The following is a 12,500-nucleotide window of genomic DNA, read 5'->3' as shown; positions in this document are numbered from 1 at the left end:
CAAAGCGAAGTAGCGAAAAAATAATGGTTCACTTATCAATCGACGCGATATTTGGTAAACAGATAAGAGGCCGTTTGCGGATGCGGATTTTATTATTATTTTATTTTATTTTTATTACTACAAAAATGAATTCGTATCAACAGGTGGACTTAGAATGTTCTGATTGATCTAAGACACAATTCTAATGCACCGATTTAAAAGATTACCTTCTCTTAGACTCAGCTCGCGAAATGCTACTTCCATCTTTAGAAATGAATATTAAAAAATCCACTCGAAAAACAATTATTTCAACCATACTAATCAGTATCAGTGGAGTAAATTAGCTGTTAATAGACGTTATTATACCGGGTTGATAAATCTAATCACCATGGTGACCTGATATCTCCGCAAGTAGAGATTTATAACTGGTATGAGCGCTGAAGTTACCGCGGCGTGATTGAAACGAGAGAAGCTGTGCTGTATTTCTCGTCTTCTCGGATAGGACGTAAAGCCGGAGGTCCCGTCTCCTGCACCTATCAATTAGTTAATTTCGGCAAGGGACGTTAAAGAACCCACATCACGAGATTACTGTGATGTGGTCTGGCCTGTTTACTGGGAAGGGGGGGAGGGGGCATCTGTAAAAATTTCTCCTTTATTAATTGTAAACTGCCGCCGGCAGTCTGGAAAAGTCCCCCGCACAGTGTTGTAAAGCGCATTAGAGCATTTACATGGAAATGCGCTATAGAAATTGATCTATATTATATTATATTATTTCATATCTATTTGATGAAAGAACTAATTTACTATTACGTTAGCCACTTTTTGCCCGGATTATCGGCGTAATAACGAAAAGATCGAAATAGGCGGGAAGATGAAATATTTTGAAAACAGGCGAAAGTTCTCTATAATGGGGATCTCCTTGATAATACACTTTGAGGTCATTTTCTAGTAAGTAAGTTTTTAAAGCACTCTGCTTCTTAAAAATTTTCGGCTTTCTACGCGACTTGATAAAAGTAGACGAGATGAATGACGGGATGATTACTTCTGTTCAGGAATATCAAATATGCACTGCCATACAACAAAAGTTCGCAGAAACAACTGGGCGCTCATTTGTCAAGCCTTTTAAATGACGAAAAAAATTGGGCTGATTCACTTCATTTCTTATCGCGAAAGGGCATCAATCAAGTGAACAAACCAACACAACAGTTGTTCATAATTTTTTTGGATGAGTCAACTCAAACTTGAGAAGACGTGATTTGATATAAGAAAATAAAATGCATGAAATGCCTCTGAGTGACGCAAGCTTCCAACATTACTGGCACAACTAGCTAGAAGATAACATTTCTCTTCTAAATTCTTGTCATGGTTTGAACAAGTCAGTTCATGCTCGAGGAGACGTTTTGTTAATAGCTTTTTAGCTTGAAACGAGTTTTGCCGCAAGAATTTGTCTAATTCTTACAAGAAATTTTATGTAAAAGTCATTTTAACCCCAGAAAGTATGTTTGAAATGTCTAACGTCTTTAGATCCATGTACACAAAGAAAAGTTAGCTTTTTGCAAGCGAGAATCAAAGATGACAAAGACATCTTTTGAAATTTCATAATAGTTCGAAAGATTCATATATACCTTCTTAAAAAAGCTCCAGAAAAGGCTACTGGCTAGAGATCGCGTTTCTAAGAAATTACCTTCATCTCTTGCAAAGTCCTCTAATTTGTTCCACTCACTGAACATGACGGGCGTTAATTGTGACTCTAATGGGTTTGTTAAGTAACTGGGTTATAGATGAGCACTCCCTTGGTTACAGGTACCTGTTGTTATAAGCGTTCAAGGAGCTGTATTTGAGTAAATTACGCTTACCAACACTTTTGCCGTGATGGACAGCGCAAAAAGAAAAAAAATGAATGATCATGTGTATCCAGTCTTTTAAAACCTTACCTCAGTTAACTTAGCCACTCAAAAGACATTCATAATTTATCGACTATCTGATTGATGCCCGAAATGATGACACTGCAAATTAAACACTTAAAATGCATGACATCTTTTAAAGAGGAGAGAAGTCAGTAATGAGAAAGCGTTCCTTTAACAAACGAGCAAACCTTTACGGTTAGCAGTAAAGGTTGACAAGCATTTGTAGCTAAGAAAGTCTAAAAACATTTCGTTATGATAGGCTTTTATAATATAATTTTGCCGTAGCCTTCCATACAGTTCAGTTCTATGCGATAAAACAATACCAACTGGAGTTCACTGTATTGGTAGCTTCCACTTCCTGTTGGGGGAAGGAAACGGATGTTCTTTTTCGATCTGTGCTGTGGGTTCCGAACCCTTTCCTTTTTAAGGAACAGGCTATACCCGCTTTTACTTTCTACATATCAATGGCAGATTCCCTTTACCTTTCTACATATAACTTCTTAAAATCCCTTCCGTTTCATATATCGACGTACCGAATGGGAACCTTTATTCCGTGGGAGCATCCCGTCTGGAAAAGAATGGGAAGTACCCCTCCCCCCGAGGGTCTGATTGAGTCGTCTTGGCACACTCCTAAAATTACAGGTACTGGTCACTTAGCCCTAATGGAAAACGAAGTAGCACGAGCAATTATTTGCCTACTTGTTCTTCGCTACAATGCACTAAAAACTTTAAAGTTTATTTTAAGTCCATTAACCAACGTAATACACGTTAATAATTAATCGGGTGAGTCAATTAAAGTTAGACCAGAGTAGATGTCATTAACCACAAGAACGCCATTACAGGTCAGTCAGTTTGCCGAGAGGGGAACATTTCAGTCGCAAGTGAACAGGCGTACGTGTCGAAAACAATGAAGTTTGTTTTGATTTTCTGCCTCGTTTTTTGGATGATGTGTTCCATTGATGCAAAACACCACAGTAAGTTGTTTTTATGGAAGTTTGAACGTGTGGCGTCAAAAACATCTGATCTACTTTAACTAAATTTACATTCATTTTAGTAATCCTCCCAAAATGCGATCTCTTCAAAGAGTGCGTCAGCGTTGATCTGGATTTATCCCGAAAATTATACGTTAAAATTTTCCAATTTGTGTTTCTGATTTTCTGCGATGTAAGAATTACAGTCGTAACTGTAGAGAAACACAATACGCGATCTTATTCTAAGATCAATCACCCAAGAAATAACAAATTTCTTTTATTGTCAAAAGGTCTCTTTAGAGGTTGAAATGATATCACAGACATGTTAACAAGCGTGATATGTTGATTACCTGACTGTTTTTTTTTCCCGTTTTATCCTGTAACTTTTTTCTATGATCGAAGGCCACATGATCATGTTCCCAGATCAAAAGATTACCGGTTACTAATATCTTTTTAGTTCAAGGAAAAGCATCGTAGCCTGGGGCCTCCGCTCGTTACACTACGGCCTTAAAAAACGGCTTTTTTACCGGCAGAGTTATCTTTATAAGCAAATTTCCTTCGAATCGGTTTTGGGTAACCAATTTTACAAGTACAATAGGCACTAACAACCTGGTCCGAGAATTTAGATGATGGTTGTCACGGTGAATAAGATAAAGTGTATTTTTAAGGTGATTTATCTAGATTCAGTGGGTTATTTTGTTGTTTCGCGTGCTGATGCGAAATGATTGAGAGCTCCAGTGCATGCTCCAGCCAGGCGAATTTGGGCATGTTTTCAAACGGTAAGGTCGCTCACTGGGCAAGACGCTTTATCTTCAGTGTACCTCTCTACATCCTAAAACTCATCATCGGTACTTCTTTACATTCTCTGAAAATGAAATTAATAACAATGAATTAAAAAATACCCAGATCAGTTGGGACCCGTTTCTCGAAAGTCCCGGTAACTTAACGGGCCCGTAAAGCTGTTCTGATCTCATTCAAAATGGGGATTTTAAAATTTTTTAATATGATGCAATAAAACCATCAGCTTAAGAAACAAAAGGGACTAATTTGTGTGCTAGAACCTGCTTTTCTATCCTTTAAATTTTGAATTTAAAATATGGCATCGGGCCCGATTGTACAAATAACTGTACAAATAATTGTACAAATAACTGTTTTCTCTTAATTATTTAATCTATCTTGCATATTGTCTTTCTTTAAAGAATCAAAGTCACATGGCAAATCGGGACATCACAGATCCAGTTCAGTGGAAGAAACCTCGAAAAAAGGTAAATTCACAGATGAGTGGCTAGAGAACCGAAATGCCCAATTATGTCGTTCTCGATCCATAGGAGGATCCTTGATGGCGACTTGTTTCTGACCGTTGACTTGTAACAAACAAACAATCCATCGCGGTTCCCATTCAGCAGGTTCTCTGATTGCGAGCTTTAAGTTATGCACAGGTGGCAGATGAAACCGGAGGAAGAACATTTAAGTGCCTCATGAGAAGAAATGAAGTGGAGCGACTGTTACACTTGAGCCGATTTGGCCTTGAATCATATTTTGACCAAATCATAGATAAAAAAAAATTTTCGTCGTTTTTCTTGCTGAAGATGGAACACTTTCTTAACATAGGGGACTAGTCATTATAGATCGCCGGGAGGGGGGAAGGGTGTTGGGGAATAATATGGTTTTCAGGGGGATCGGAGGGGGTTCAGTCGTCACCAATAACAGAGTGCAAAGGAGAACTACAGAAAACTGCTGAAACGATCGGTCCTTAAACTTTTGCCTCTCAAATTTTCTATACTGCCAATCGAGAGCAGTGAAGCTCGCGGGTTTTGAGTTTACAAGCGATTGGTGCGTGTGTGTGTGGGCCACGATTTGCGAGGAATCTACGAGGGTCCTTGAACAGCTCTCTCACGCTCGCATAACTCGACGGGTCGAATCTCGCAGAATACGCCGCTCTTGTGAACATGTTCGTACGCTAAAGCCGGCCTATCTTGCGTACAAATTCTCTTGAGCTTAGAGATCCTACCAGAGCCGGTCTGGTTTTGAATCTTCACAGGAACACAGTTTGTATTCTGGCTACACTCAGACGAGACAATGTAAAAAGTTTATTTAAGATGAGTCAGCCAGTCTTGTTGTATACGCATTCTACTACAATCTGCAATGCACTGCATGTATTCACTGTGCTACGCCAGAAACGAGAAAAACACTAAAAAAAAAAAACACTCCTTAGAAGTGGCCAAAAAATATGTGGAAACGTAATCCTCATCTAATGCATCGGCACAATACCTCGAGGAAGGGGTAACTAACCCAGTTACACTACTAATCACATTGAAAAATCAATGAATATAGTGATGTTTCACAGAGAGGTGTAAAACAAGATAACATCAAATAAGAAAAAAGAAAGTGATCAGACCTAAGACTGACCGACCTAGTATTACTTAATTTTCCCTCGAAACGCTTAAATAATCCGAAACTACCATGAGGCCACGCGCACCGCTTCAACGTGCCATCAGAATATTAATTTCTGACTAATTCGTTCCCATGTCACTCAAACGTCAGAATATACATTATTTATTACATTCCCGGGACCAATGTTTATCGCCTTTCTCTACGTTAGCGTTTTCCGGAGCATACTAATTGTCTTTGTTGCGATATTAGACCGACCAGCTAGCCGTCACGCTATTTTCGCGGGTGGAGATTCTGGAGAAAGTGGCGAATCGGGCGAGTCTGGCAATGGGAAAGCTGCAGATAGTGGTAATTATGGCGAGAGCCAGGAGTCCGCTGATAGCGGAGATTCTAGGGACAGCGGTGACTCTGGTGATAGCGGTGACTCTGGCGATGGCGGTGACACTGGTGACAGCGGTGATTCTGGCGATAGTGGGGATCAAGCCAATTCAAAATAAAATGATTACATTTGTTTATAATGGACCATCGATTAGATTTTGAGGGTGTGACTTTCGATACTGACCTTGAGATTAATAAACTTTTAGATAAACGGCTCATCCCATGGTTTGGTAACACTGACTTCCATTTCCCTACACCTACATGAATTCAAGATACTCGCTTTTAAATTTCATTGTCTAGTTCAGCGAGATGAAATTTTTCAGAGCAGATTACCACGGTAAGAACTGAACTCCAGCCCAGCACCTGTTGCCTTCTCTCACTATTACACCACTAAGCTGCTAACTGCCAAATTGTGAATCATAATATAACCAAACTAAAGCGCGCGCTCTGACTGGTCAATTTAGCGTCCCCCATTTGCCCATGGGTGTACGCTGCTGACGTGAGCAAATGCAAAGACTATTTTTCCGCGCGCGCTTGTTCTTTCTGGTCACGTAAGATTTGTTAAATAAAAGGGAACTATTTAGCTACAATGCGACTCAAGAAGCTATAGTCGCTCTCGGCTATCGCCTCGAGCGACTCTTACGCTTCTTTCGTGGTTAGCAACCTCCCGCGTGCATCCATAACTCAATAGTGTACGCTGTGGTGTTTACCATTTGTTAATTATTAGACAATGTGGAGGACGCAAGTCTAAAACATATCCTTAACCTTATCTAACTGCAAATCACTGCTTTTTCGTCAGTCCCCCCTCGCAAAAATGTCGATGCACTCATGCGAGAATCCGAGGTTAGCCTGATTACGCGAGATCTCATTAACCGAGACCGAGTAAATTTTCGTGTTCAACACTTCAGCCTGCCTTTTTGCGATGAACTTAAAATACTGCGCCTTATTCAATCCAATAACCAAGATGATATTTCCCATATGGATAGATAGCACGCTGAAACTGTGCTAACAAACAGAAGACTCTTCAAGCTCCTTATAACCCAACTGAAAAGGCCTGGTAAGATCATCGATGTTTGTAACAAAGCGTTACGAAAACGGCGTTTACTTGACTTCGCCACTTTATTCAGATCTTTATAAAGTTATTCAATGAACGGAGGAAAAAAAAAAAACGTAGGTAAACAATTCCTGAGTACGATGTGCGCATTGATGTATACCCTCTTGAGTATTTGTTTTAGTTATTTCTGGGAAATCTTAGTGTAACTCCCAACACGAAGTTTTATTTCATTTCTCCTTCGAGCCCCAAATAGCGAGCTATTGTTGAGTCATAATACAATCCATGTTCCTTTCTACTCTTCTGTTCAAACAACCTTGCACGATCTTCAGTCGGTCACGTAAATAGATCGGCATACATGGAGCCTCTTACCACTCCACCGAAAATCGCAGGCTCAGTGGGTTGTCCAGTTGGTTTACATACATGAAAGAGCCACGTTAATGGTTTGTGGATACCTCTTCATTATTCTTGCGCGATGGGTGTTGAGGCGAGTGGATCAGTACCTGCCAATTCGTCGTCTATGTCGTCTTCGTCGACTTTGGGAGTAAACAGATCTACATCAATGGGATTCCGGACGCCTACAGGGATAGAACACAACCATGAGTCAAGGCAGGGAAACCACTTTACATGATAGCGTACAGCGAGGAGCAGTAATTGGCCCGCAGCTCTTCATTGAACATACTAAAAACTGGATTCCTTTTCACCATCCAGCATACCACCCTACGCCTGCGTCAACTGGCTAACTCCAAACTTCTTTCCCAGGGTCTCTCTTGTTTCCACCCCTTAGACGAGAGAGAGGTATAGGGACAAATGGGGGAGTCTCTCTCTCGCCCCCCAGAGGGTGGAAACAAGAGTCCTTGGAGTAGATGCTGGACAAGCCCTGTCTAATGCAATTTTCAGTTACCCTTAAACACGCAAGATCCAATCACATTGCAGTAATTCTCCATGCCGACTATTTTACATTTCTGTGTAAATAAAACAGGAGATTTTGGTCTCATTTCAAGATAACACCCCCGATTTAAGCTGATAACCTTGTCTTTTGTCATAACCTGTTTGGTGGATAAAATATTGGATTGCAAGGAGAATTCACATGCTATTCAACTCCATGAGGTAAAAGGGTTTTTACATGTAACTGTACTTCAATGTTTGTATAGTTTTTTTTTTCTGTATATCTGTAGCAAAACAAGGAAAAACACAGAGATGATTTTATGCTTACGAAGTGCTTTTTCTATTAGAGTCCTGTGCTGCTTTTCTTCCCGCTTGAACTTGGCCTGGAAAAAAAAAAAAAAAAAAAAAACATAGACAGAGAGGAATTGGGGTATGGTGGTGGAGTGAGAAAAGGAGAACATGGGAGAACAAAGGTTCAAGGGAGGGGTGAGGAGGAGGGGGCAGGTATGAAGGACTGAAAGGGGGAAGAAAGGGTAAGAAGGAAAGAAGAGGGGGATAAAAGTGAAAATGAGAAGAGTGGGTGGTGTGACGACGATGGTTTTAAGAGAGGTGAAAGGGGAAAGCTTGGGATAAAAAAGAGAAGGGGGAGGTGAAATAACGGAAGGGAGGTGTGCAAAGGAGGAAGGAAGAGACGAGGAAGTGGAGAGGAGGGAGGGATGAAAATGAAGGAAAGGAGGGAAAGACAAGGAAAATGAAACAGAACAGAGGAAGTACACAAAAGTCAAGGAAAAGGCAGGAGACTGGTATCACGAGTAAGAATTCTCTCTTCAGGTCAAAACAACAACAGCCACAAACCTTAAGCTCTCTTCTTGTCCTGTTCGGGAATAGAGGGGTCATGAGACTAAAATCAGTTCCAACTTGACTGAGAGCCATGTAAAACTTTTGAGTTTCTGAGAAAGTGAATTATTAGTGTAAGAAGCATGTCTGGAATCTTACTTCTATCAAGTAAAAAAAAAAACTAGAGTTTTAACTGAAAATCCTGCACATAGTAAATGTTCTTTGCCTGTGATCTTTGAGATATGGACACACGGCTCCCGTCAAATAATATATGTTTTTTGTTTTATTCACATGAAGTACATCGGGAGGACAAAAAGTGCTTAGATTACTAAAAATCAAACATTTCTTTTAAATTTCTGAGCTATCTGTAGGTAATATCTGTAATTTCTGAACTGTCTGTAGGTAATATCTGTAATTTCTGAGCTGTCTGTAGGTAATATCTGTAATTTCTGAGCTGTCTGTAGGTAATATCTGTAACTTCTGAGCTGTCTGAAGGTAATATCTGTAATTTCTGAGTTGTCTGTAGGTAATATCTGTAATTTCAGAGCTGTCTGTAGGTAATATCTGTAATTTCTGAGCTGTCTGAAGGTAATATCTGTAATTTCTGAGCTGTCTGTAGGTAATATCTGTAATTTCTGAGTTGTCTGTAGGTAATATCTGTAATTTCTGAGTTGTCTGTAGGTAATATCTGTAATTTCTGAGCTGTCTGTAGGTAATATCTGTAATTTCTGAGCTGTCTGAAGGTAATATCTGTAATTTCTGAGCTGTCTGTAGGTGTAATATCTGTAATTTCTGAGCTGTCTGTAGGTGTAATATCTGTAATTTCTGAGCTGTCTGTAGGTAATATCTGTAATTTCTGAGCTGTCTGTAGGTAATATCTGTAATTTCTGAGCTGTCTGAAGGTAATATCTGTAATTTCTGAGTTGTCTGTAGGTAATATCTGTAATTTCTGAGCTGTCTGTAGGTAATATCTGTAATTTCTGAGCTGTCTGAAGGTAATACCTGTAACTTCTGAGCTGTCTGTAGGTAATATTTGTAATTTCTGAGCTGTCTGTAGGTAATATCTGTAGTTTCTGAGCTGTCTGAAGGTAATATCTGTAATTTCTGAGCTGTCTGTAGGTAATATCTATAATTTCTGAGCTGTCTGAAGGTAATATCTGTAATTTCTGAGCTGTCTGTGAGGGTAATATCTGTAACTTCTGAGCTGTCTGTAAGTAATACCTGTAATTTCTGAGCTGTCTGTAGGTAATATCTGTAATTTCTGAGCTGTCTGTAGGTAATATCTGTAATTTCTGAGCTGTCTGTAGGTAATATCTGTAATTTCTGAGCTGTCTGAAGGTAATATCTGTAGTTTCTGAGCTGTCTGAAGGTAATATCTGTAATTTCTGAGCTGTCTGTGAGGGTAATATCTGTAACTTCTGAGCTGTCTGTAAGTAATACCTGTAATTTCTGAGCTGTCTGTAGGTAATATCTGTAATTTCTGAGCTGTCTGTAGGTAATATCTGTAATTTCTGAGCTGTCTGTAGGTAATATCTGTAATTTCTGAGCTGTCTGAAGGTAATATCTGTAATTTCTGAGCTGTCTGTAGGTAATATCTGTAGTTTCTGAGCTGTCTGTAGGTAATATCTGTAATTTCTGAGTTGTCTGTAGGTAATATCTGTAATTTCTGAGCTGTCTGAAGGTAATATCTTTAATTTCTGAGTTGTCTGTAGGTAATATCTGTAACTTCTGAGCTGTCTGTAGGTAATATCTGTAATTTCTGAGCCGTCTGTAGATAAAGGTTCTTTCTCTACCAAAGTAAGGATCGACAACCGTCAATTTTTTACTTTTCCGTGCCTCTAAATCGTCTTGGTAATATGTCTTTTACAATATCAGTTGCAATAAGCTCGGAAGATATTTCCGTAACTTGTTTTTCTCCCTGCGAAGTTCAATTTTGATATTCATGTAACTTACCTTCAAGTGACCACCTTTCTACTTTTCTATGCTTTAAGTAACCACTAAAAGTGACGGCGTCGGCGTCTTCATAGACGATTTCGCTGCAATGAAATAGAGGTAAATATCCAATTCATATCATCGTAGATCACGGAGAAAAAAATTATAAAGATTTTCAAACAGGCCACCAAAAAACCCACACACTTACATTATCCACCAACATACATTTTAAAAGGGCCTTTTCACTCCAGAAAAAAAAAAGCAACTGAAAATGGGACTTTCCATTACTCATTTTGTTGCCAGTTGGGAGAACTAATTGATTAATAAGGCCAATAGGTTTCCCACTTGTTTTCAATACTGACCCCGCTGGACAGTTCATTTTTTGGAGGAATCGACTTAAAAAAAAAATAAAATAACATTTTAAAGTACATGTCTTTGAAATCTAATCACACCTTACCTGTTTTCGAGCGTTTTTTCTGGTGATTTAGGAATCAAAAGGCTGCAAAAGGAAAAAAACAATCAAAAGGTTAACAAATAACAACACGCACTTCTGGTTGATAATTCCGTGACGTAACAAAACACTTTATCGAAAAATGTGTATTTAAAACCTTTTTAATCCAAGAAGTGAGTAACAACAGATTGAATAGCGATAGATCACCAAGAAAATTACTGAAAAATGGGAAGGAACGATCTGTCTTAGGTTGTAGTCTTGAGTCTAATAAGGACTTGTCAAAGTACACTCTACGGTACAGTTACAAATGTAGCCTCTTTTGAAGCTGCCATTTAGCCTCGTCATGCAACATGTGCCGGACTCCACCACAGGGTGATTTTCTAGGTAGAAGAATGATTGTACAGTTAAAGCGTTCAGAGCAGACATACTGCACCTTTCTTCGTCCAGTATAATGCTGCCATCAGCAGCCAGCTTCACACGTGGGGCAACAGCAGCCCCATCTGTTTCATCTGCATCAACACCTGGCTCTTGGCTATCTAAGGAAGTGTTTCTAACAGAAGCTGCCCCATCCTCTGACTCTTTGTTCCTACAAGAAATACAACACCCCTCAATTAAGAGTTGACAGTCTCTTGATCCTCGATTATCGAAAACTTCGAGGACCGAGGCTACACGCCGAGTCTATTTTCAAAACGTACGAGAAACTATTGAGGGCTTTGAAGAAATTATCGAGGCGAAAAGCAAAGGTTTTCTGCACAATCAAATTTCCACGCGACTAATCAAAAGCCTTGTGAATGTTTGGCTGTTTGAGGTGGTAGAATATAGCACAACACGCATTTCTGTTAACATCACTTCTAGCCTAGTTTGGCCTAATTTCTAAATGCGACAACTTTGTTTTTTTTTTGTAGAAAACAAATTTGGAAATTTCAAATTACAATTTTCAAGAATTCAAAATGCTGCATGGAGCCTGTGTATGTAACAGCTCTAATCTGTATACAACCTGTGTGCCTTTTAACACAAACTTACTGCGAATTATTTGGATTTTGTCCTTTCTGGCTTTTGCTTTTGTTCTTGTCATCTGCTTTCCTCTTCCTCCCGGCCAAACTTGAACTGCAACAAACGTGAAACATTTTGTTCACTTTAACAATTATTTGTATCATTCCTAGGGCTCAAAGGTACACCTGTATATGTACACTGTTTTAAGACCGTTGAAAAGTACAGTTGTATACTAGAATAAAAGAAGTTTCCAAAGTGACTGTGGTACTGCGTCCGTGGGAGGTATTATCAGACAAATTTGTTTATCAACTGAGTTAATGAAGTGATTTGGCGACTGTGAAGAGCTTCTTTAGTTGATATTTTAAGAGAAAAGAAAAGGGCTAACTATCGAAATGCCAGCTATGGAATTTCTTCATAGCCAAAGAAGTTTGATTTTGCAAACACACAAACACACACAAACACACACACACACACACACACAAAAAAAAACTAGAGAAAACACGTGTCTCTCTCTAATAGTGGTAATGCAAAATATTACTTAATCATTTACACCCTATAACTTTAGTAAAACATATTCTCCATACTGTTCTCGGTAATTGTGAAGAAGAGCTCCCCAAAAAACCTGTCGGCCGACAGTCGGCCGACAGACGACCAACTGTCGGCCGACAGTTGGTCGTCTGTCGGCCGACTGTCGGCCGACAGTCGGCCGACAGTTGGTCGTC

The 12,500-nt window shown here is 39.4% G+C and overlaps 3 protein-coding genes across 3 annotated transcripts in view; 1 reads left to right on the top strand and 2 right to left on the bottom strand.

Annotated features, from left to right (window-relative positions):
• The window catches only part of LOC111343123 (NLR family CARD domain-containing protein 4), a 253,148-nt gene that overhangs the window by 71,096 nt on the left and 169,552 nt on the right, over window positions 1-12,500 (bottom strand). The window lies entirely within an intron of this gene.
• On the top strand, window positions 2,700-5,844 carry LOC111344203 (uncharacterized). The gene is made up of 3 exons (XM_022951413.2): window positions 2,700-2,860; window positions 4,057-4,122; window positions 5,501-5,844. The coding sequence occupies exons 1-3, from the start codon at window positions 2,794-2,796 to the stop codon at window positions 5,743-5,745; spliced, it is 378 nt and encodes a 125-aa protein (XP_022807148.2). The 5' UTR covers window positions 2,700-2,793; the 3' UTR covers window positions 5,746-5,844.
• Window positions 6,713-12,500, bottom strand: part of LOC111344193 (uncharacterized) — a 14,019-nt gene continuing 8,231 nt past the window's right edge. The window contains exons 5-11 of the mRNA XM_088753967.1: window positions 11,809-11,892; window positions 11,219-11,371; window positions 10,792-10,833; window positions 10,356-10,438; window positions 8,421-8,515; window positions 7,894-7,948; window positions 6,713-7,255 (exon numbers count right to left, since the gene is read on the bottom strand). Of these exons, the coding sequence (XP_088610093.1) occupies window positions 7,140-7,255; window positions 7,894-7,948; window positions 8,421-8,515; window positions 10,356-10,438; window positions 10,792-10,833; window positions 11,219-11,371; window positions 11,809-11,892 (628 nt within the window). The 3' untranslated portion in view covers window positions 6,713-7,139. The remainder of the gene's footprint in view (window positions 7,256-7,893; window positions 7,949-8,420; window positions 8,516-10,355; window positions 10,439-10,791; window positions 10,834-11,218; window positions 11,372-11,808; window positions 11,893-12,500) is intronic.

Source organism: Stylophora pistillata, chromosome 3, assembly GCF_964205215.1.
Source record: "Stylophora pistillata chromosome 3, jaStyPist1.2, whole genome shotgun sequence".
NCBI lineage: Eukaryota > Metazoa > Cnidaria > Anthozoa > Scleractinia > Pocilloporidae > Stylophora > Stylophora pistillata.
Note: the sequence above shows the minus strand (reverse complement) of the source record. Positions and strands in the feature narration are given on the sequence as shown.

What these genes read in the sequence shown, in the direction of transcription:
- LOC111344203 (XM_022951413.2), top strand. Translation starts at nt 2,794, where the DNA reads ATGAAGTTTGTTTTGATTTTCTGCCTCGTTTTTTGGATGATGTGTTCC. An exon ending in CATTGATGCAAAACACCACA is followed by an intron (nt 2,861 to 4,056) that starts GTAAGTTGTTTT and finishes CTTTCTTTAAAG; the next exon opens with AATCAAAGTCACATGGCAAA. An exon ending in GGAAGAAACCTCGAAAAAAG is followed by an intron (nt 4,123 to 5,500) that starts GTAAATTCACAG and finishes TTGCGATATTAG; the next exon opens with ACCGACCAGCTAGCCGTCAC.